The 26,032-nt window shown below is 38.2% G+C and overlaps 1 protein-coding gene across 1 annotated transcript in view; it reads right to left on the bottom strand.

The window, feature by feature from the left end:
* BMP7 (bone morphogenetic protein 7) overlaps positions 1–15,379 on the bottom strand; it is a 97,392-nt gene extending 82,013 nt beyond the window's left edge. The window contains exon 1 of the mRNA XM_031951671.1: positions 14,473–15,379. Coding sequence (XP_031807531.1) covers positions 14,473–14,893 — 421 coding nt within the window. The 5' untranslated portion in view covers positions 14,894–15,379. The remainder of the gene's footprint in view (positions 1–14,472) is intronic.
* Positions 15,380–26,032: the final 10,653 nt, after the last annotated feature.

The following is a 26,032-nucleotide window of genomic DNA, read 5'->3' on the forward strand; positions in this document are numbered from 1 at the left end:
GCCACCATACTTTTTATACATAAGCATCCCTTTTTGTCTTTCTTTAATTTCTTTCAGGTATAAACATAATAGAATCACTGAGTCAAAAGTTATGTATAGGTTAGTATCTTCTGGGGCATTGTTCCCAACTGAAAAAATATTTTCTAGAATGCCTAATGTAATTAATGGACTTGGTTTTTCTACAGCCCCTCCAACACTTGTTATTTTACCCTTCTTTACTGATTAGTAAATGTTTTTTTGTTCAATCACACTGCTTTAATCAGGGATTACACCTATGGCCAAGAGAGGAAATTTATCTTTGGTAAATCCCTAAAAATGTACACTGGAATCAAGTTACTCTTACATAAATCAGGCTTTTTTTCCGAGGCATTTGGGGTAAGTGATTTGCCCAGGATCACACAGCTAGCAAGTGGTAAGTGTCTGAACTCACATTTGAACTCAGATCTTCTTGACTTCAGGTCTGGCGCTTTATCCACTGCACTATCTAGCTGCCCCTTTTACATAAATCTTAAGATAGTTTTACACATAATCTATATGTAAAATATTTTAGGAAAATGACACAAAATTCAGCCAAAAGGCTATTTACTATCCCGCTAACCATCAACATGTTTATGCCCTCCCCCCCCCCCCAATTTTTTTTTTTAAACAGCTTGCAAGTGTAGACACAACCTCATTTAAGCTGCCTTACATTCTTTAGGCTAATACAGAATAAAAACAGTTTTGAATCACAAGAGCCAACTTTCTAGTAGAACAAGATCTAGGAGAATGACTCTAGATTGCCTTGTATCTAACTTCCAGCACAAGTAACCTTTCACTTTTATCTAGGACAATCAGATTGAAGAACTTTTCTAATAATACAAATACATTGAGAGGCAGCACAATGGAATGCAAGGAGCTGTCATCTTAGATTCAGATCTAACTTCAATTCCCACCTCTGATATAATGGAATTTAGACATACTAGCTCTGACATATGCAGCCTTATTTCTTTAAGTAACTTTCTTTGTCTGTAAAATGGGGATAATATCTAGGCCACATTACTTTTCAAAGTATTTGTGAATAAAGTACTTGCATATGAGATGTTATTAGGTGTCATAATTCAATAAATATACTTATGACCTATGGCTTGGGGGTTAAAGAATGTATCTCCTTTGGGTTTCCTGATAAAGGCTTAAAAATTAGGCAACTGAGGGTGGAAACTCTATTGGCTATAATAAGAGATTGGATTTGGGGGTCTTTCAGTGGGCCCTACAAGGATGATTAAAATGATAATACAAACTGATACTTATGTAGTACTTTAATGTTTGTGAAATATTTTATATATTTGTCCTTTAAAACAACCCTGTGAGGCAGCAACAAAATTGTGTGATATTCAACTGTGATGGACTTAGTTCTTTTCAACAATGAGATAATTCAAGCCAATTCCTAGACTTTTTTTCTCTCATGTTTCCCCCCCCCCTTCCTGATTTTTCTTGTATAGTATGATGAAAAACTGCATGTGTTTAACCTATATCATGTTATTTTTGCTGTCTTGGGGACGCAGGAGGGAGAGAGAGAGGGAGAAAAATTTGGAACACAAAGTTTTACAAAGGTGAATGATGAAAATTATTTGGAAAAATAAAATACTATTAAAAATTTAAAAACCCTGTGAAGAAAGTATTATTATTATATCCATTTTACAGGTGAAGAAACTAAGACTAAGCGATTTGATGACTTGTCCCAAGTCACATGGGAAGTATCTGAGGCCAGATTTGAAATCAGATCTTCCTGACTTCCAACTACAACATTGTATCCATTACTATACACTGTATCACCCATTTAGATTATTGTTGCTATTCAATCAATTCAGTCGTATCCAACTCTTTATGACCCCATTTGAGATTTTCTTAGCAAAGATACTAGAGGGGTTTGCCATTTCCTCTTCAGCTCATTTTACAGAGGAGGAAACTGAGGCAAACAGAGTTAAGTGACTTGCCCAGGGTCACACATTACTAAATTTGAGGCTGGATTTTAACTCAGGTCTTTCTGATCCATGTCTACATTCTACAGTGACTTTAGTATGGAAGAGACCCCAGAGTTTTCTCTCGGCCAACATTCATTTTACAGGAAATCTGAGGCCCAGAAAAAAATAAGTGGTTTGTTCAAAGTCACACAGCAAATGAGAAAGTCAGAAATCCCCTGACTCCAAATCCAGAATCTCTTTGTCATGTTATACTTAAGATAATGCCATAACTACTTGTTCCATTGTCTCAGCCCAAAATACTGATACTTTACTTCAATGTTAACTATGCAAATACTCCAGTCAGGAACGCTGTTTTTGCCTACAAATGTTTCAGAGTGAAAAATCTCCATCCTTTCCATGAAACAAAACATTTGTTCTGGTGCAGCTAGGTCAACCCAATGAAATTTGGCACAAATGGGCTTGTTGTTACCCCCTACAAACTTTCTTATTGGGCCAGGAAGTCTGGAGGCACTTCAGAGGTTTCCTGGTGAAAATGTTAACAAAACCAGTCGTGCAGATAGGCTGGTCTTAGAGTTGACAAAAATGTTTGCTTGGCAAAAACTCACAAGCATTGCCTATTACACCATTTAAATGATTGGGAGTGGGGCAGAGGTACTGGGGCTTTCTATTTTGTTTTGGTTTTTTAAGATATGTGTATTTCTCCTCTATTTTGCTTGCCAAGGAAAAAAACCAGTGGCTCAGTCTGGTCCTGACTTATCTTAGAATTCAATTGCCACTTCTGCACCAAAAGAAACTCGGAGCTTCTCTCTGCTTCTCTCTGTGTGTCTCTTTCTGTCTCTTTCTTGCTAACATAGGAAACCTGCTATTCCAGGGATCCCCTGGTACCCTTCCATACCAAGACATTTGCAGAGGTGAGTTAGGAAAAACAAAGGTTGTATGATCACCCAAAGAAGAGGATATACTTGAAATAAGAGCATCTGGTGATAAAATAAGAAAGACATCTTTCCGAATACAAATCTGGCCTCAGATATTTATTAGTTGTATAACTTTGGGCAAGTCATCCTATTTGCCTCAGTTTCCTCATCTGTAAAATGAGCTGGAGAAGGAAATGGCAAAGCATTCCAGGATCTTGCCAAGAAAACCTAAAGGAGATCACAAAGAATGGGGAATGACTGAAATGACTGAACAACATATATTTACAGATGAAAAGTATCTTGGAGGTTCTCTAACCTAACACTTTGATTTGACTAATAAAGAAAATGAGTTTCAGAAAGTTTAAGTGAATTGCCTCACACAGATAGCAAATGGCAAGCTAAACTTCTGGGTCCAGTATTACTTCATCTTCAATAGAATTACAAATGAATTTTGGCATGTGACATTTACTAGCCTAGTATCCATGAGGATTCCCTCTCAAGTGGTAGTTTTATCTTTCTGAACCTTATCTTCTTTATGTTTAAAATGGGAATTATACACATGAGACAGGTAATGTTATATGGAGCTGGTGCTTTATAAACCTTACAATGCTACTTTTATCAATGGAAGAAAAGGGAAAGTATGTTTATTAAGAAACTACTATGTGCAAAGCATTGAATTCAGTCTCAGAGAAATTACAAGTTTGGATAAGGCATCCTGCATAGAGGTGATAATAGCAGAGAGAGAAGACAAAAATAGGTACCAACACTGTTCAATAATAATTATATCTTTAGGGAGTGTAAAAAAACAATTTGGCTAAGTACACAGAGATTCTGATGTGCTAATAGGTTTGCCATCAAGGCAGGCTCATATTTATTCCTGTCTCCATTTCTAAGTCATCAAAATGTCTCAGTCCCAAGCAGTACTAGTCCCCAAGAGAGGGCTCACATTTTGATTACAATCTGTGTTCTCTTCAACCGGAAAATAAAGCAGAGACCATCAGCCTTGAAATGCCATTTTTTCCACTGACTTCCATGTGAAAGGGGGGTGGGGGAAGGAGAGAAAGAAGAGGGAGTGTGTGGTTCATATTAAAGCCTTCACCTCAATTTCCCAGTGTCCCATTTGAGAAATAACCCAGCACCCAATTCGGAGGAATTTCTAAGACACAAAACAGCCAGAGTCAAAGAAAAGAAAACAGAGATGATTTTTGGTTCTTCTCCCCTTCAATTTATTAAATGGATATAAGGCAATTAAGAGCCCAGTGGTAAAGTAGTTAAAATGCAAGTAGGTGCCTTTATTGTTTCCTCCAAAAGGAAACAGTCAACCAGCAACCTATATCATATAAACATTTATTACTCAATGTAGATTATGAGACCCACAGCCATTTAAAAGTCTTTTTCTCAATGAATGTTCAATTTCAAGTTAAGGGGAGAAAAAAGGAATTTTTGTAGGAAGGAGTGGGGAACAAAGTGACCTCATAAGGTTCATGCAAAAAAAATGATTAAAAAATCCTTACCCACCCCTTACAAAGATGAAGTTCAGAGAGATAAACTTCCATTTGAGAGGGCATTCTCATGGACACTTAGCTAATAAGTGTCACAACCCAGAATTCCATCCTAGTTTCTTGATATCAAATATAGTGCTTTATACTAAACAATACTCCTAAACATATTTTCTTTCCCTTCAAACCATAGCTGCTGTAATTCAAAAATCTCCAAATTGTTGCTTTACCAAGATTTTTGTTTAGTGGAAACACAAAGGCTATCTATAATTCTACCAGAAAAGGAGCATCTTTCACTCTTGTCACATTGATCTCTTGGACCCAGTGGTCATCTTAACTCCCAAGATGAAGTCTGGAGTAAAGAGTGTGGAAGAGTGCTATAGTTTCCAAATCATTCCAGTATTTACTTAGTTAAACTAATCTATAATCTTTAAAGGTCAGAAAGAACAATTAGCATGTTTAGCTCTTTAAATCCCAATACTAGTGATTTTGAAAGTTCTAGAATTGTGTAAACTCATTATTTCTCTCCCTTCTTCCAAATGGAGATTCCCATCTTCTAACCTTTCTAACCATGTGACCATGAGCATGTCTGATGTTCTCTTTTGGCTTCAGTTTCCTGATCTGTAGAGTAGGAATATTATACCAATAACAACTAACTCATGGTATAGTTATTAAACATAAAGCACAATTTGAAAGTTAATAACTATTTTAAAAATCATTTTCACAGGTTGTTTTGTTAGAGCATTTAATGCAGTTTTTTTTTTTTTTTTTAATGAGTATATCACTCTCAGAAGAGATCTGCTCACCTAGTCTCTTAGTATCTCTTTAACTGACTTTAAGTTTGATGCACTGGACACAAATTAAGGTGGAAAATAAATGTGAAATAAGAGGACAAAATGGGAGGATTATGGAAAAAACTGCATAGAAATAAGGGACTCTTGTACAACTACATATTAGTTCAGTTTATTAGCACATGAAGACCAAGGTCATGGTTCAGTCCCTACAGGAATTGAACGCAATATTATCAGATCAAATAATAAAAAGCTGTAATTTTAAAATTATCAACAACAAAGCAGCAAATTAGAAAGTAAGCCTTGATCTCTTCACAGCCAGACATCCTCTAATACCAGGCAACCTTCTTCCAAATATGTGCCCTCTGTCATAAAAGGCGCCAAATGAGAAAATGCAGATGGATTGATACAAATCCATGCTTACCACCAGGAAAACCCAAAGCTGATGTTCAGTTGTTGCTATGTTAATAATATCTCCATATACCACATGAAGGGCATATGTGATGGGGGAATGTCAATATCCAGAAAGGAAGAAAAGACAATTTTCCCTTGTGTGTACTGGCAAATGCCCAAGTGTATATCATGAACTAAAAAGAAAAAAAAAATCAGGAAACAGTTAACATAGCCTAAAATTTTGGTGCCAAAAGTGCCTGAGAGGGATGAAGTGTGCTAGATAGCATGTATCTGGCATGAAAAACAACTGAAATTCAAAAATTTCAGTCAGTTCAAACAGCACAAAACTGAAAAGGGCCACCTAAGATCATATTAGAAAATTAGGGGACTCTCATTTATTGTTTACTGATACCTTCAAAACCAAGATCAATCTAACATGTCTGTTTCTTTCACTGGATACCAAAAAAAAAAAAAAAAAAAAAAAAAAAAGAAAGAAAACTGAAGAGAATCACTGTTGTCTTTTAAATATCATGGGTGAGACAAGTACTTTAATTGATGAAAATAGGATTTTACTTATCCACAGAGGGAAAAATTCCTAAATATATACCAGTTATACAAAACAGAATGGAAGGGAATACATTTTGCTTGTGAAACCTTTTGCTGTAGCAGTCCCCCTTATTAAGTGACCAATATTTTCCTGAACCAAGAGGACCCTATAGTGTTGTATGTCTGTTCCCTAATGTCTATAATTGTAATTCAGACAAATGGACCAACAAAGGCTTTATTTTACACCCCCCAGGCATAAGTCAAGTACCCATGAGTCAAGTACAAAATGACTTAATTATATTAAAAGGTCTTTCTCTACTAACTTTAAGGAGTATAATGATGAAAGGCCTTTGGTTCTCTAAATCTGAGGATCACCATACCAAGTCCCACCTTACAAAATTCTGAAATCTTTTTATCAAGGCAAAATTGAATTTAAATTGCCCTCCAAACTTAAATCAAATTGTGAAAATAAGAATATGCAGGCCCTAGGTTCTGGAAACAGTGAAAGTTCTCATTCCCAGCCAAATTTAATTAAACCAGACAACAAAAGGTTCTAACTTGAAAGCCACTCCAGGAAGATAAAGATGTTAAAGACTACCACGTGAGCCCAGAAATGGATGGAAACTTAATACTCACTGGGTTAAATTTTTCAAACAGTTTAGAAATAGCTGAAGGTAATTTATGGGAAGACTTGAGTGACATAGCACATGATTTGAAGTGCCTTTCCTTAGCTAGGCGCTTTTTACCTTCTCTACTCTCAGAAGACTTCTAAATTCAGTGAACCAAAACAACACTTTGTTTGTTGTTATAGCATCACACTGGTACAGAGGGTAGATCCCACACCTGTTGTAATAAAGTGGGAAAGTTGTGATAGGCAAACTAGAAGCATTCATTAACAGAACTTCAGTCGAAGGTAGGACAATTTGTACTTTGATTGTCTTCCAGAAAGGAAAACTTCTCTCCCTCCCTGCCCCCTACTAAGGTCAAATTAAAATATAATAAGACTGACTGATTTTAAAAGGTCAGGTTGACAATATGTCCTGGACAGGGCACTTCATTCATTCCTCATCAGATACCCTTTAGGCATGAGTTTAGCTCTCAAAACCAAAAAGCCTAACCTAACTTTATAACAGTATTATCCCAATAAGTAATTAAAAAAAAAAACAACTAACTTTTGAATTACCAATAAAACAGAAAATTAGAACTAACTACAGCTACCAAATAACAATTAGAGCCTACGGTACACATAGCGTATAAAAAGAAAGAGAATATAGAGGCTATACAGAATATCTAAATTGGTCAAGGAAATTCAGTGATAAAAACTCATAGTTTAACAGTGGAAAAACTAAATAAAATAACAAGAAATCTACATGTATATAATGTTTCTTCTAGGTTTACAAAGCATTCTCTTCACATCCCAGGAAAAAGGCATTGCAAATATGATGATCCTTATGTTACAAATTAAAAAACTGAAGCCTTGGGAAGTAAAATGACCAATTCATAGTCATATCAGCTATATGGGAGAGAATTCCAGTGTTCTTTTCTCTCTCCCACTCTGATAATGATGAATATTTTTCTCTGGCACACCAGCACCAGCAGCATCCCTCGTCTATACAGAGCATTAGGTACAAAAGTGTCACGAGAAGTCTAGGACATTCCTAAGCATCATTGAACACTGGGAGCTGTGCACTGTAAAGCCATTTATATAAAACTGTGGTTGGCAGCCCTCACTCTTCCACGGGAACAAATTAACATTGGCATTCCAAACACAGGAAAGTAAGGAAATTGGAAACACAGTTTATATTTGGCCAGCTCTTTGAAATACTGTACCATGCTACCGATGTCAATTAATGAAAAGCAGAATTTTGCTGAGAGGGTCTGGTTTGGAAACACATTAACACACGTTAAACATGTTTGCACAGGAACCAGATTATAAGCATCTTGGTTCCAAAACAATAAAGCAATTACACTAAAACTTGTACTCTCTGAGTTGCCATTAATTCAATCCACTCAATCTGGATCAGTGAAGGCTTTCCACTGCATTCAACATGTAGTTTGACACAAATGCTGAAAGAACAGAATCTACCATGCTAGTCTGAATTTTACATAAGTATGTGTCAAACTTCATGTACTTGGAATATTCCTCAAAATCATAAACACTCCTGGGTTTTTTTTTTTTCTATTGGGAGAAAGGGAACCCAATGTTTATTTCCATTGCTAGTCCACTTTTGATGCTGGCAATTTTTCATCAGTGAAGGTTAACGATACCAAATATCTGTTTTGTATTAAGAAATATCAAGTCACATTTTTGTCAAATATTATTTGTCAAATACTATTTGCTCCAAGAACCAGAATTCAACTGCAGCTGAACACCATCGATTCGACTGCTAATAATCAGCAGCCAGTATGGTGATGGCAATGGTTTTTGCATTGGGGGATCATTTGCAGCAAAAGAAAACCTCTTCCTCTATAAACAGTCTCAAGATTAGGAAAGAAAACTATTTGAAGCCTAGTAATAAAATACTGTGCCCTTGATTTACTCAGTGCAAGGATACAGTCTACTGTAGGAGCTGAAACCCATATCCAACTCAAAACATCTGCATGCTAATTTTTTAGTGATTTTTAAAAGAAATGATTTTTTAATGAAAGGTAGAAGGATGAATCGTGAACCTCAATTAAAATTTTGATACTGGCTCAGTGCATAGAGGCTAAGGGCCACTCCACTATTTCTAAAATAGGTGATTTGACCTATGAAGGTAGCACAGCCTCAAAAAATCAAACCTACTTTCTTCTCTAGAAGATGCCCAGCATCTTATAATATTCTTTCTAGATTGCCATTTTTAATATATGTCCTTTCACTGTGCCTTTGCTCAAATGACTTCATGTGTCAACTCGGCATTGCTCTGGTATTTATCAAGTTAGAGCAATTTGGATGTGTAAAGCTAAATGTGTTATCATTTTCACCGCAAATTAACAGTTTCTATGTAAATATTGGCATTTCCTCACTCACTGGGAGAAGAGGAAGGCATAATGGTACTAACAACATATTTGATTTAAACTAATTAAAAACAGAGGGTCTTGCAATTTAATATATTGATTTTACCAGTGGGACTTAAATCTTTTATAATAAGTGTACACAGCTGCACCACTCACCCACCACCACTTTTAAGCCTAATCCCTGCATTCCTTCTGACGATAACATGACAGGATGCACGCATCCTTGTGTCAGCCTTAACCCCAGTGACACTGCCAAAATGTATTAAGGTAAAACACAGCAGTATCCTGCCAAAAAGGAGTCTGTCAACAGTAAGAGGCCTTACTAGTTTATCTTTAAGAAATTAATGAGTCCAGCTTCTTGTGGTAAATAACCCTGACTGACTGTCCAACCCAGCTGAGATGAGAAAGGTTCAAGACATTCACATCATGCAGTGGACCAAGCATAGCCTTAGAGAATGATATTCACACTAAATGGTAATCAACTGAGACAGTGGTTTCCCCAGAATTCAATCCTCAGTCGTCTCTCTAGCAATTTAGTTTCTTGGCTATGTGATCATTTCTTTTCAGACAAGAGGAATTCTGATAGGGCTGTAAACTATGTAAATATTATATGAACTATGTATCAAGATGAATTTGGGTGTCTACAAAAGAATAATTTATCTTTAAAAATTCTGTCTTTCTTTATATATTTTTGATTCTGTTTGCATTGAATCCTTGTTTGCATTTGTTGTTGTTCCTGTCTCACCTTTTTTACTGAAAAAAAAAAAAAATTGACCACTAGGCCTAAAGTATGGACTGAATCATGGGATTCTACACTGGCACTGAGGGCCAAGATTTAATCTGCTTTGTTTCAAGTGGGAAGTACAGGGAAGATCAAATAAGTTCAAATCCAGGTCAAATATTCTCCAAAAAAAAAAAAAAAATCTTTGATTTATAGAAGAGGAAAATGAGGTTTAAAAGAAGTGATTATGAAAGGGTTACTAAAAACACAGCTGTATGTGCACTCTTATATCTAAGGCTCTCCACAGAAAAACTGTGTGACATCTATATTAACCTTTGGCTACACACCAATGAAGGCCTGTAGTGTGCTGGAATGTAGAGCAGCCCCTTCCAAATTTTAACACAAGCCAGGTTACAGCTGCAGATGCCTGTAGCCCATGCTCACTTTATAAAGTATTCCCTGAAGGAAATTTTTAAACTGTTACAGAATCTTTTTCTAATACCCTACAGTGGTAGGGCCTGTTATTAAAGGGCAAAAGGATAGTTCCTTATGCCAAACACTTGTCAACAAAAAGGATAGCCAGATGGTATAAAATAAAATAATAATAATAAAAAAAAAACTTAGAGGCTCTTCAGGTTTCTTGATTTATATTAACAAAAACTACTCTTATGTGTAGATTCCAAGGAGGACTAATTTTCAGCTTTCTCTTTTCACTTCAAAGATGAAACTATTTACTTCCTTTATAACCTGCACCCGGGAATAAACACTAATAGCACATCCCTGACGCCTGGGGTTCCTCAGAAGAATTATGAAGTGGCCTGACTTTCCATATGAAAAGTGGGATGGATTTCCAATTGGATTCAGTTAAGAAACCATGCATTGCCCTGGGACTGTTTTCTAGTGAGTAGCCTGTTTTGAATTCCAAAATTAATCTACACAGAGAAGTCAGGGGCTTGTTAATCCAAACCAGTTTACAAATCTTGCTATTGAACTCAAATATCCAGGCCCATTAAAATCTGAACGTGAATTAACTGTCTAACATTACATTCTGCTTTATTGTAGAGGCTGCTCTTTGTTGGAAGGCTACTTCTGAAACTTTCATTTCCATTACTTCTGGCTTTCTGAAAATTTTGCCCCTTCTATTATATGCCATATTTTATCCCTCTCATGTATACTACCTTCTTATTCCAAAGAGTAGCAACTTATAGGAAAGTTTAGAATGCCATCAGCACAAAGATAGGACAGGGATACAATAATTGTGTCCCCACTACAGAGAGAGGAGTATTTTTCTTTAGGCGCACAATATTTGTATTATTTTCTGGTTCTGAGCAGAAACAAAATCTTAGCTTTGAAAGACAATAATCTGTGGGAATTGTCCCTTTTAGTAAACTGGGATAAGGTTTAATACAAACTACATCTAACCATTCATTCATCTTAAAAAAAAAAAAAAAACTCTACCCCCACAATAACTCTTCTAATTTGCCCTTGAAGTACCAGAAAACTACACACATTGGAGGCAGGAGCGTTTGAATGTGTATTCTAGCTGGTAGCTGGTCTAATTCATTAGGACGTCCACAAACAAGTCAGTCTTTGTCCTTTAAAGATGAAAGCAGCGTGAGTATAACGGGTTGAAAGGTGTGCACACAGTGAGGAGGAAAGCCACTGGGATCTGTGTCCTTTTTAAGCTTGTCCCGGCATGCACCCATGACAAGGGAACAAAACAGCACAGATAAACCTCTCAAAAGTGCCTTGTTAGCAATCATTCCACCTGTCTATAAGAGACGATTGGAGCTGGCCTGCCCAGTAACTAATGACTGACCACGCTGACAGTAATTCAATATAATGGAGCCTTCTCCATGGAGGACACTTTCATGCTTTCAGAGTTGACTACAAAAGCCAGTCAGGGTTGAACAAATATCTCCTTAATGGACTAAGTCAGGATTTTAATATAGAGCTTCGACTTCTCTGCTTTACTTGGCGCACTCTTTGAAGACTTCCACACTGTACTCTTTTCTCCCTTTCTTTACTCCCCCTTCCCACCCTACCAAGGGCAATAATTAATACAGTGCATTATACAACGAGATGAAGGGGAATAGCCAGGTATTCTTATTCCCAGGGCAAGTTTAAAGGAGAAAAAAATATAGTCTAATTTAAGAAGCTCAATTGATTTGGGGGTGGGGAGGAAATGAGAATACATTTTTCAAAGTTCCCTGGAAACTAAGCTTTTAATAAAAGCTCACACAGAAGGTCCATACAGATTACAAAACGTTTTCTCACAATCCCAATAAGTTAAATATTACGTTCCCATTTTACAGATGTGTAAACTGAGGAGGAGAGAGGTTAAATGGCCATACCCAGGAAGACATAGTAAATATCAGAGCTGGGGATATGAACCCAAGTGTCTTGACTACAAATCACACAATCTTTCCATTAAATCTAGCTGCCTCCCTAAAATCTAAGAAGTTAACATTTACCCTTCCTCCTCTTTTGGGTTAGATGGGTTTGTATGGATTTAGTATTATTATTTCAAATATACACATAAGTCATTTGTTCCAGTTTTCTCTGTGCTATGGTAGTAGCTTACACATGTAAAATGAAAGTCACAGAAAACAGAAACTCTGATAATAATGTTATCTCAGAAACCAAATATTTGAATACCAACTCTACACTTTGCATCTAAAATGTCTGGTTTGAGAGAATAGTCTAGTTGAATATGATGAAATGGGAGGGGGAGAGGAGAGAGAAAGATCTACAGGTGGAAGAAGAGGAGGAAGAGAAGAGAAGAAAAAAAAAGAGGAGGAAGAAAAAGAAAAAGAAGAGGGGGAAAAAAAGAACCCAATAGGAAAGTATAGAGGCAAGAGCCCTTAACTTGGGCATCAGGAGACTCTGGATTCATATATAGGATCTGATTCATATGTGATCCTGGACAAGTAACTTTTCATTTCCTACTTCATAGGATTTTATGAATTGTTTGGGTGAGAAAGTGAAACACTTTTTAAAAACCTTAATATTTGATAAATGCCAATATTTCAAGTTGAATTATATTATTATTTTTGCCAAAAGATGAGAAGCTCAGAGATGTGAGTTTTGAGAAATAAAGGCTCTAGGAAGATTACAGATCCCACCTTTCCAAGGTCCTCCCAGTAGATGGCTCCCCCCCCCCCCCCACAAAGGCTAAGAAAAAGGATGGACAGCTGTCTCTCTGAACTTGCTTTTTCTGTCTCTGTCTTTATGTCTGTCTGTCTGTGTCTGTCTGTCTGTCTCTCTCTCACACACACACACACACACACACACACATATACACACATGCCATGGCATCTCTCCAAGCCCCCAAACCTTCCTGCCATTGTGGATGCCTGGTGTAGTCTGAATGTGGGGCCCATTCCCTAAACTACCCTCCAGATTCAGTTCCGAGATTTGGAGACACCCAATCTCTATGTTTGGTGGTTTGTGAGCCACACGTGATAAATGCTTAAAATGGATTCAGTAAGCCAGGGACCTATCATTATATATTTTAAATAGAATGCTTGCAATGGCAATGTTTTCACTCAAACTTGGCTGACTCAAGAAGGGGCATTGCTGTCAGAAAGCAAACAAAATCCATCTGCCAGAGGGAGCTCAGTTAAAGGGGCGCAAGGAAGCCAAACGAAAGGTCAGGTACAACTTTACAAGGTAGTAGAGAGAACTTCCTTCACAGAAGTCTGACTAGGAGAGTATGTTATTATGTTAAATGGTCAGAATTTAATCACGGAAGAGGTTGGAGGTGGGGGGAGAGAGATAAGAGAAGGGGGGGGGAGAGAGGGAGAGAGATAAGAGAAGGGGGGAGAGAGGGAGAGAGGGAGAGAGAGAGAGAGAGAGAGAGAGAGAGAGAGAGAGAGAGAGAGAGAGAGAGAGATTAGGAAAACAGGTTAACAGAAGCTTGGCCCTTTAAATCTGGTTAAGGCAGCTTCCCCCAATCCACTGGGATCTGTCCATTTGCAGTTGCCTTAGCTGGGAGCATTCACATGACTCAAAGCCTGATGCTTTGAACTGTGCCGAATCTCACTTGCTCTTTGCCTCTCCCGGTTTTACATCTTCCCAAGAGGTGCAGCAACCAGCAAAGACAGAAAGACTTCAGAAGACCTTCCCTGTATGTACGTACACACACACACACACACACACACACACACACACACACACACGCTGGGTTTCCCTACCTGGGAACGTTCCCAGTCCACGTTCGCCTTAGACCCGGCAAAGAAAAACATCCGCTTTCTGTTTTGGGAAGGAGGAGGAATTCAGGTGGGAAGAAAGGTGTCTGGTGAGAGGGTGTGGGGAACAGGGGGAACTCTAGACAGTTAAAGGCGTATGACTTCATTATAGCAAAGAGAAATTGAGCCACTTCAAAGCGATCTCAGGAAGAAAGTCTACTTTCTTCCGATCTGATAGAATAAAGTTATGAGCCCTTTCTATCGCCAATCCTTGCTATTTCCACCAAAAACGCAAATCCCCTTTTCAGTTCGCTTTCTTAACTCCACAAAGGAGAGTGGGGATCTCCTTTGCCCATTTAACAGCCTCCTCCCCATCATTTTTCCCATAGGGACACCTTGGAGCACCATACCCTCTGTGCCACCTTGTAGGGGGAAAGCAAATTCCATTGACCCCACTCACCCAGATTGACGAAGCTCATGACCATATCCGCATCAGTTAGAAAGTTACTGTCCTGCAAACTGGCTAGCGGAGGACCCTGGGTGCTGAAGATGGGCTTGTAAGGGTAAGAGAAGCCCTGGCCTTCCTCTCCGCCGACCTCCTCTTCCACTGACATGGCATTGTAGAGATCCAGCATGAACATGGGGGCTGAGTTCTGTTTGCCATGGAGGTGGGGCCTGGGCCGGTGGGGCAAACCCAGGATGGAGAGGATTTCTCGTTGCATCTCCCGGCGCTCTTGGCTGCGGAGCCTCCTGTGGATGAAGCTGGAGTGCACCTCATTATCCAGGGTGAAGTCGGCCAGGATGGAGCGCAGCAGAAGGAAGATGGGAGTCCACAGGACCAGGAAGCTGGGGGGTCCCGGCTTGAGCCACACCACATGCATCTCTCCTGCTTCACAGAGCTCCCCAGGCAGGGGAGAAAAAAAAGCAACTGGACTAGCCTGGGGATCCAAATAAATACTTGACCATTAAATACAGTTAAAGTTTGGAGGCAAGAGGGGAAAAGAGGCTGCCTCAGAGCCCTGGTCACTTGCTACACAATTTCCCCAGATAGCCACTGCAAGGCATTTCTCATGGCTAACTTTTTCAATATTGCTTTTGTTCTTCCTCAGATTGTAAGATCCACATAAAGAAGGCAGACGACAGAAATGAATCTCCCCAGCGGACTGTTTTTTGCTCAAAACTCTTTTTTTTTTTTTTGGGGGGGGGGGTGCCTCAGCTCAGCTCTGCTCTCTCCACTTCTCACACACACCAAGTCTCAAAGTGGTGTTTGAATGTTGCTTTGCAGACAGAGGCAGCGGGAGGTTGTATCTAGTGGGAGGAGCAGCCAGTAAAACTCAGAGCTCTCGCTCTCTCTCTCTCTCTCTCTCTCTCTCCTCTCTCTCTCTCTCTCTCTCTCTCTCTCTCCTCTCTCTTTCTCTCTTTTGCTTTCTCTCTTTCCTTTTCTCTCTCTTCTTCTCTGCCTCCCTCCCTACTTTTATCTCTCCTTTTTTCTTTCTCTCTTCTCTCTCTTTTTTCTTCTCTCTCTCTCTCTCTCTCTCTCTCTCTCTCTCTCACACACACACACACACACACACACACTCGCACAGAGAGACAGACTCTAAACTGCTTAATGAACAAAATCATGTTATGACCCAGGGCTCACCGGGTTTCTTTTCAAGATGTTTGGGACGCTTCGGGCTCAAAGCAGGGTGGGCTCTTCACAAGCAGTTAAATTAACCTAAGTGGTTTAGAAGCTGTTTTCAAACTATGCCTGGAGCCTTTCAGAACTTACTAACAATAGTTGTAAAGAAAGGAAAAGGGGCAGGAATATAACTGTGCCCCCACCTGAGCCTACTATCTCCATTTGACCACCCTCCCCTCCCAAACTGTTTTTCATAGAAGGGGGATCCCTTTGGCCTCCCACCACCGCTAGCACTACTACCAGCACTACCACCAGCACCACCACCACACACACTTTCCACTCCCGCCCAAGGGAAGAAACATTCTGGGCCGGAAAGCTGCCAGCAACGACACCCTTCTGCCCCACCCACCCACCAGCTGCTGCCATTAGTGCCAGGGGAGGATCCCAGAGAAGCATTTCAAGAAGGGTAGTTGCCTTTTGTGTTTTTGTTGCTGTTGTTGTTTGGTTTGTTTTTTGAGGGGTTTTTGGTGGGGGGGGGGGGTTGTTTGTTTGTTTGTTTTTTGTTTTTACTTATAATATTCCCTGACCTACATAGATATTTAGCCCAAGGTCAGGAGAGGTAGAGGATAAAGGACCTAACAAAGCAAATTAATTATCACTTCTCCTTCCTGCTAGGAGATGGAGCTTCAAAGGTCCAACAGGTGGTGGGGGAGTCGAAGTGATTTCCCTTTGTGGTTCTTTGTGGTCTCTGCCCCCCACTTCAGCAACAGGCAAACCCCTTGATGTGAGATCTTTCTTTCTAGTTAGTACTCTGGCCATGGGTTATTATCCCAAATGGGTAGATGCACATACGGGTAGCAGAAAAGCAGTAAAAGTAGGTTGAAACTGACATTTCTGTGGTCTTTCCTTTCCGGGATAAGGAGGTTCTATCCAATAGGCTTCTCTTTGGAAAGGCCAAAGGTGATTACTGATCGCTTAGCTGAAGCAGGGGCCTGGACAATAGGAGCAATACAAGACAAGATTTACTGAATGCCTATGGTATTTTCACTGTACCCTGGCCACTGGTAGCTATAAGGAATTTGAGAGAATATAAGTTCCCTGCAAAAGGAGTCAAACTGGGGAGGATAAAGCCTTTGTGGAGATGGCTAAATATACAATATTACTTAAGTGTATTAGAGAAATCCAGAATGAAAAGATTAAAGTCTAAGGGAAGGAAGGTCATTACCAACAGAGGGCAATTAATTGGTATTTAATTTAAAGGTGAAGTAGGTAGGCACCTGGGGCATAATTTTAAACTTTACTCCCTTTTATGAATGCACGTAGCACTTGTTCTAAGTGGCCAAAATACTAAATACAGAGGAAAATATCTCTTGGAAGTATTAGGACTCCATACCTGTGCTTTTCAAAGTACTTTCACATGCTTTAATTGTGAACCACAACTCTCACACCAATCCAGTTAGGGAGGACAGGTATTCTTAGTCTCATCAATAGAAGGGAAACTGAGAGGTTAAGTGCTTGCTCAGAGTGGTAGAAAAAGGAATAAAACTCCAATTTCCAATGTACTTTCCACTATAAGCAAACTTGTTTTACTATATTTCTGACAAACTGTCTCTCCTATCTCTGCTTCCTAGGAAAGCAGCTGGTCAACTAGCTATTTTCTTAGGCATGCCATCCTTTCTAATGCAAGCTTCAGAGTTAATGAACTCATGGGTTATTATCTAAGACTTTTGTATAGATAAGATCCCCTTCTAAACACCACAACCCTCAATTTGACTTATCTCTCAGGTCCATCGGGACTGAGGTGGTAGTTAGTTGTCTTCTATGCATCATTCCCCAAACATTTCCTAGCAATCACAGTAGGCCCTCAATAAATGCCTTTTGGATGAATGACTATGATAGTATTGCTTAAGATGGCAAATCTAATAGCTCACATTTATAGAACACTAGAGATTTCCTCACAATAACTCTCTAAGTAAGATTATATAGGTATGATTATCCCCAGCTTACAAATGAGGAAACTGAGGCTGAGTTAAATAACTTGCTCAAGGTCACACAATTAGTGGGTATTAGAGATGAATTGGAATTCAGATCTCTTGACTCCCAATTCAATAGAAAGAAACAGCCTGGCAGGATTGAGCTGAGTGCAGTGAATTGTAGGATCTCAGAGTTTAAGGAGACCTTGAAAGAGTACCAGGAGCTCCTACAAGTGTGGAGCATCTGGGTAAAAAGAAAATAAACATGTGTTAAAATGTACTTCAAAAGATCTGTGATTTCATGTGGGTGGGTAATCCTTTCTCAGATACAGAACATCAACTCCCCATATTTAAAATGCAGATAGATATGTGTGTGTGTGTGTGTGTGTGTGTGTGTGTATGTGTGTGTGTGTGTAAAAAACAGTGAATCCTGTGAAATAAATGGTCCTATGTATTTGAATTTACACAATTCAGAGTTACAATCAAACAAAGTATGATCATGGATTCCAACCCAATAGAAACATGCAGTGTAATTCAAATAATGAGACCACTTATTTAGACCATTATTTGTGCTAATAGAGACTTCCATGTAAATTTAATTGCCATGAGGGTGGGGAGAGGGAAAATCATTACTTACTGACCAAATTTCTAGTAATGAATTTCTCTGCACTTAGATCCTTCAAACATGGTCAGTTACTAGATCACAGAATTTTAGAAAGTAGAATTGGAAGGAGCCTTAATACAATTCAGCTTCCTTACTTTACAGGTAAGGAAACTGAGGTCCTAAAAAGTGAAATAAAGATGCTCATCAGTCAGGAAATGGTTGAATAAGTTATGATAGATGAATGTAATGGAATATTATTGTTTTATAAGAAATGATGAGCAGGCTGATTTCAGAAAAGACATGAACTGATGTTAAGTGAAGTGAACAGAACTAAAAGAACATAGTATACAGTAACACAGTAACAGCAAGATTAGGTGGTGATCCACTGCAATGGAGTTGGCTCTTTTCAACAATGAGGTAATCCAAAACAATTCTAATAGACTTGGGATGAAAAGTGCCATCTGCATCCAGAGAAAGAGAAGACTATGGAGACTGAATGTGGATCAAACTGTAATTGGTTTTTTTTTTCTTTCTCATGTTTTCCATTTTGATCTGATTTTTCTTGTACAGCATGATAAATCTGGAAATATGAATAGAAGAATTGTACACGTTTAACCTATATCAAAATATTTGCTATCTTGGGGAGGGAGGGGAGAAAGAGAAAAATTTGGAACACAAGGTTTTACAAAGGTAAATATTGAAAACTATCTTTGCATGTATTTGGAAAAATAAAATATTATATTAAAAAAAGAAGTGAACTGAATTTCAACTCAACAAATATGAGTTGATTATCTACTTAAATGTATTCAATGTTATAGATACTGGAAAAAAATATATTGCCACACTCCTGTTCTCAAGGAGCTTCCAATCTAATTGGGTAGGGAAGGGAAGTAAGACCAAATATACAAATAAGGAGAACAGGAGAGACAAAATGATCCTCAATAATGCAGTGATCCAAGATAATACCAATAGATTTGGGACAGAAAATGACATCTTCTGAAGAAATTAAAACCATTTCTAGTCATATGAAAAAATGCTCTAAATCACTATTGATTAGAAAAGTGAAAATTAAGACAACTCTGAGATATTACTATACATTTCTCAGTCTGGCTAAGATGACAGGAAAAGATAATGATAATGTTGGAAGGGATGTGGGAAAACTGGGACACTAACATTGTTGGTAGAGTTGTGAACTGATTCCACCATTCTGGAAAGCAATTTGGAACTGTGCCCCAAGGGCTATCAAACTGTGCATACCTTTTGATCAGTAGTGTTTCTACTGGGTCTGTATCCCAAAGAGATCTTAAAAAAAAGAAAAAGACACATGTGCAAAAATATTTGTGGCAACCCTTTTTGTAGTGGCTAGAAGCTGGAAACTGAATGGATGTCCATCAGTTGGAGAATGGCTGAATAAGTTATGGTATATGAATGTTATGGAATATTATTGTTCTATAAGAAATGATCAGAAGAATGATTTCAGAAAGTTCTGGAGAAACTTACATGAACTGATGCTAAGTAAAGTGAGTTAGAATCAAGAGAACATTGTACACAGCAACAACAAGATTACATGATGTTCAGTTCTAATGGACTTGGTTCTTTTCAACAATGAGGTGATTCAGGCCATTGCAATAGACTTGTAATGGAGACAGCCATCTGCACCCAGGGAGAGGACTGTAGGGACTGAATGTGGATCACAACATAGTTTTTTTCACCCTTTTTGTTTGCTTGCATTTTGTTTTCTTTCTCACTTTCTTCTCTTTTTGATCTGATTTTTCTTATACAGCATGATAATTATGAAATATGTATAAAAGAATTGTACATATTTAACATACATTGGATTACTTGCTGTCTAGAGAAGGAGGTGGGGAAAAGGAGGGAGAAAAATTTGTAAAGGTGAATGTTGAAAACTATTTTTACATATATTTTGAAAATGAAAAGCTATTATTAAAAAAACTTCTGTCAAAAAAATTAAAAAACAAAATATTGGGATGCAAGGTTTCCAAGAGAAGAAAATTTAGGGCACATAAAGATTAATTGACTGGCTCAAGATCACTGAGCTCTTAAATATTAAAGCTAGACAGTTCTTCTGACTCTGAAACCAGGACTTTTTTTCACTACACAAAACTTACTGCCTTTCTCATGAAAAGGAAAAAAAAAAAAAAAAACCTTGAGGGTGTAAGGCTGGGGAATATTTTCTTAGGGTCCATTTCAGTCTTTCCTCTGTGTTCCACACTTCCTCCAACCCCCATTCCAGGCAGCAACCTCAGGCACTTTCCTGGGGCCTATCCAGTTTCCCCTCAAGCTTTCTCTCTTGGTGGCTACTTACGGAGCTGGGATGGTGAAAGCACCCTGTGCTTCATCCCAGAGGGGTGCAATCTGATATGCATATTAGTCTACTCTGCACCTGGGGGTTAGGTTCTCCTGGATGAAAGACAGATTGTAACGTAAGGTACTGTTAGGTTGTGTCTCCTCAGTGTCCCACAAAGCAGAGAGCCTTTACAGCCTTCTCACTATTCTCCAAGTGCTGGACAAAGATTTTTCATTTCATACATCATCCATCAGAGCTTACTAGAGGGATCTTGACTAAGTCAGCATATGTTTCAAAGGCAATAAAAAGAAGAAAAGAATGCTGCTGATATGTGCATTACTCCAGCTAGGTTCATTTACATCTGTAATGATAGAAAATCATATAGAACAAAAATGAAGTGTGCATCTCTGGCACAGGAACGGTTGTCTCCAAAGTTGGAGGTGCTTTGTTTGAATCACTTAGCCTGTGTGTACCTTAGTATCCCCCACATATAAAATGGGGAATAAGGCTCTGTATTTGTGTAGAATCTGAAAAACCTGTGGATGAAAGGAGATCTACTCTGGAAAGTCAAGTTATTTTAGCATATATGAAATTCAATATTATTTTCCATGGAAATCTTTCCTTGCATTGAAGTAACAACCTATATAAACTACTTTCTGGTGTTTTCTTCTACCAAAACCAGTTTTTTTTTTTTTTTTTTTTTTCAAATACCAGTGGTGGAGGTGTGGAGGAGTTAAGAGTATAAATGTTTTTTGTCAGGTTAATGTACATGTGGCACAGACCACAATTCCAAATGGAAATAAAACACACACACATTTCTCCAAAGAAATTTGGGGATGGAACCATGATTCCAAGTTCTGGACACACAAATGGCTGCCCAGGGCCCCAGTGTTGTTTGTTATCATCATCACTATCATCATTGTTGGTTATTTACATTAAATTTTGATTAAAGTTTTGAGCATTTCTCATCATTAGCTTCATGTATGGAGCAGGTAAAAGTAAAGCATGCTGACGAGGCATTCATCAGTCCTCTGCCTTGTGTGATGATTATGTGTGTTCTTTATCTTGGCCAGAGACAGCTGGCTAAATAGTGCAGTAGATAGTGTTGTACTTGTATTCAGGAAGACCAGAGTTCAAATTCAGCCTCAGACACTTCCTAATTGCATGAATCTGTTTACCTCAATTTCCTCATGTGTAAAAAGGAAATAATAATAACACTTGCCTCCCAGAGTTGTTATGAAAATAAAATGACAAGCTATTTCAATCAATAAATATTTTAGTTTTTACTGTGCGCTAAATAGGCAGCTAGGTGGTGTCAGGCCTGGAGTCAGAAAAACTCATCTTCCTGAATTCCAATCTGGCCTCAGTCACTTACTACCTGTGCACTGGATAAGTCATTTAACCCCGTATGTCTCACTTGTCTTACTGTAACCCCTCTAAAATGGAGCTGGAGAAGGAAATGGCAACTACTCTAGTGTCTTTGCCCAGAAAATCCCAAATGGAGTCACAACGAGTTGGACGGAACTGAAATAACTGAACAACAACAATTACTATGTGTTAGTCATTATACTAAGCACTGGAAATTCAAAAAGAGGCAAAAAAAAAAAAAAAAAAAAAAAAAAAAAAAAAAAAAAAAAAAAAAAAAAAAAAACTAAGATCTGTCCTCAAGGAGTTTACAATCTAATAGCAGAGAAAACATGCAAACAAATCTATAGAAAGCAAATTATATATAAATAAAGAGGAATTAACTAACAGAGGGAAAGCTTCCAGTAAAATGAGAGGGAGAGGGGTAGAGATAGGGAAGGGAAAGAAAAAGAGACAGACAGAGACAAGAGACAGAGAGAAAGAGAGAGACAGAGACAGCCAGAAGCAGATAGAAATTAAGTGAGTTTAGTTGGGAGTTATGCAAACCTTAAGGCATTATAAAATGCTAGCTATTATTATTATTATTAATCTTCCTTTCTATACTTCCTGGTCCTTGAAGGCAGGGATTCACCTGGCTATTCACCAGACTGAGAGCTAGAAAGGACCCTGGACATTTAGAACAACCTCATAATTTTACAAAGCTTTGTGTCCTTTCTTCTATCCCTCAACCAGCACCTCACACAGGATAGTGTTACCCTAAGGCCCACAAACATTTCTATTGAACAAATGTGAATTTGTATACAGTATAGGTAACCCACATATGTGAAAAATGAAAACTTCCCTTTGTTGTTACACTCATTCACATTTTACATAATAGCTTCTAGAAACATTTTGCTCATTCCAAGTGTTTGTGACCCGAATGTTCTGATCTTTAAAACAGGAAATGAGGAAGTCAAGTAGCAATGTAGAGGGACCCAAACACTTAACACAAACGGATTCAGGCAGCATGCTGTATCATAGAAAGGGCACTGAACCTGTAATTTGGACACCTGGGTTGATGACCATCATTTCACTTCCTGGAGTTTTAACTTGCTTCCCAGTCACAGCCAGGCTACTCTATCTCTCTAATACCTCAATTTCCTTATCTAAAAATGAGGATTATTATACCTGACTTCTTCTTAAAGAACCTATGATTTCATTTGTGCAGGCTTTCCTTCCATCAATACAGACAGTAACCTCTCAATAACTTAGAAGAGTGATTGTGACCAAAGTATTGATCAACCTGTAAGCAGCCTGCCAACTTGGAGAGATGAGTTTCTCCAAACTGAGCTAGAGTGATCTTCAGATGTCAGGAATATAGGTCATTGCTAGTCATCCTTTAAAATTTTTGTAGTTCTTGTCAGAGATTGGCACATCCTTGGAAAAGCTAAGAAGCCACCATGTAATGATAAGGCATTGGAAAAGAATTTTAGTGGGTGGTATGAATATCAAACTAGAAAATGGATATAAAGATGCTTAGCTATAAAGGGCTATATACAATTAAAAATATTGATTTTTTAAAAAATAATACTTGCCTGATTATAATTAAATATTTTTGATCAGCCTGAAATTTTTTCTAGCATATTTTCAATCTAAGGCACACCAGCAAGATGCAAAGAGTTGTAACACTAAGAAAAAATTGAAATGGTCACTAAGAGCATCAGTGAACCCTTCTAACTTTGCAAAATTTCATTATAGAGATATAGTCAACCTGAGGATTCTTCTTAATTGTTTCGTAGATTATATGTACTGTGGTGCTTTTTCTCTGAGAGTAATATGTAAAATAGGCCCAAAATAAGTATTTCATTGACCATTTCTCCTACATAGACATGATCAGTGATAGTTCTAATAAGGAAATGCTCATTTGAATGATTTGTGGGTGTTTTGGGAAAAGGGTGGGTCTTGAGAACTGAAAGGATGATTTATGGTGGGTTCAAAAGACTCATTTACAACCAGAAAATGTAATTTACGGACATTTGGTTCTTTGATATTCATGAAGAAAAAAAAGCAACGAGTTTAGCCATCTTCAGTTCCCCTTGGCTTTCCAGTTCCCAGTCATCTCTCACTTCAGAAACTCTTTTTTTGGCATTAAACAGTAAACAGAACAAATCCCAGACTGGTTTTAAAAAGCATTACTATCTCTGAGACAGCATTTTTATAGAACAACAGAACATTACTCATGGAAGTCATGCTGTTGACCCAGTGCAGATTCAATTCTTTTTATCCAGAAGCCTATTAATACACATCTTCGGGCTTTGGGAATTTGGTGATCTTATAGCTTGCTGGGAATCACAAAGCTGTCAGAGACCTCAAAGGTCCTCTCCTCTAACCCATGCCTGAAGCAGGAGTCCCTTTTTCAACTTTCCAAAATGCTCTCTAGCTTATCACTGCCTTTCTTAAAATGTGTCATTTAGTGGGCAAATACAGTACAGTACCACAGAAATGGTCTAACCCAATACACCTCAGCATTCCTTTGCCTTTTTTAGTTCAGTCAAAGATTATATTGGGTTTTTTGGCTGCCATGTCACATTGCTGGCTCCTTTGAGCTTGTAGCTCACCAAACTCCCAAGATGACCCAATAAGTGGCAAAGTCAGGGAAATGAGGCATCCTCACTCCCAGTCTGCCTGAAAATCTCCAGGGATGGGAAACTCACAGCATTACAAGTGGAATCCCATGACACCATTGGACAGAAGGAATTATTAAGAATTTATTTTGTTTTTGTTATATTTAGCCAACATCTGACTTTTCTGTAAATGCCTCCTCTTCTGCATTAGGTCTTTGTCCTAATTATTCTTTCCTGGGACAAATAGAGCAAGGATCATCTCTTGTTCACATGACAATCCATCAGATATCTGAATACAACTATTGGGTCTTTCTTACCATCTTTTTAATGACCTACTCCCAAGTCTTGTCTAGGTTCTTTAACCAGTCTCTACATGGCACAGTCCCCTCTCAATCCTGGTTGCATTCGCCTGCCAAGTGACATGAAGGATGTCAGTGTCCTTCTAAAATGAGGTGGCTAGCAATAAAAACAATGCTAAGAATGGACTCCAATCAGGGCAGAGGACAATAGGATTATCACCTCACTGGTTATTGGATGCTCTACTTCTATTACTACAGCCAGAGATCAATTGTTTAATGGAAGCAGCAGGAAGGGAATGAAGTGGCTTATCCATGTTCTTTCTTATTATCTGATATGTTTGCTTCTGTATGGTGAATCCAAGCAGAAGCATGCTACTCATCCCTCTGCTAACAGCCCTTCAAATATTTGAATACAGTTATTATATCCTCTCTAGTCTTTTCTTCTCTGTACTAGACATCATAGATTTTACTTCCTGTTTGTCTTCTGGATGCTCTCCTGCTTAACAACACCTTTCCCAAAATGCAATACCCAGAATACCACATGGTGCTATAAGTATAATCTGATCAGGATATAATACATTAGAACCTCCTTCATATTCTTATATTTTTCTTAATATAGCCTAAGATTTCATTAGCTTTCTTGATGGCTTGAGCCAACTCCTGGCTCATATTGAATTTACAGGACAGGATACCAGAACCCCTAGATTTTTTTTCAAATGAACAACAGCTCAGTATACAATCCCTCTATGCCCTATTTTGGATAACTCTTTTTATATTTTCCCATATGACTTCCACTACACATCTATCCAACTCTCTGAAGAAAAGGAATTTTTTTAGTGTTTTAGGGATAAGAATGTACTTCTCAGGCTATCTGTTATCTTTCATTCTTGCTCCAAGATAAACCAGACCCATTTTCCAGTCATAAATATTATCAATAATGTCTTACATAGCATTTCTTACACACATTTTATCCTTAATAACACCATATGCTATTTGTGGGTAATGCCCACCATGCATCTTTGCATTGATTTTTATTGTTTTATTTCTTCTAAACTTCCACCAAAGTCCTACTTTGAGGGCTTTTTTCTAGAAAGTCATTCTTGCCAATGGAACAGATTTTCCCGGTAACCAGTTAATAATAACCAGGAAAAATTCCATCCTGGCTAGCTTAGGTTTTCTGTCTTTCTTCCAGCTTTCAGATTTAAATCCTATATTTTGAAATGAATAGTAAGTTGAGAAATTCAATA

Source organism: Sarcophilus harrisii, chromosome 2 (genome assembly GCF_902635505.1).
Source record: "Sarcophilus harrisii chromosome 2, mSarHar1.11, whole genome shotgun sequence".
In the NCBI taxonomy this organism is placed as follows: Eukaryota; Metazoa; Chordata; class Mammalia; order Dasyuromorphia; family Dasyuridae; genus Sarcophilus; species Sarcophilus harrisii.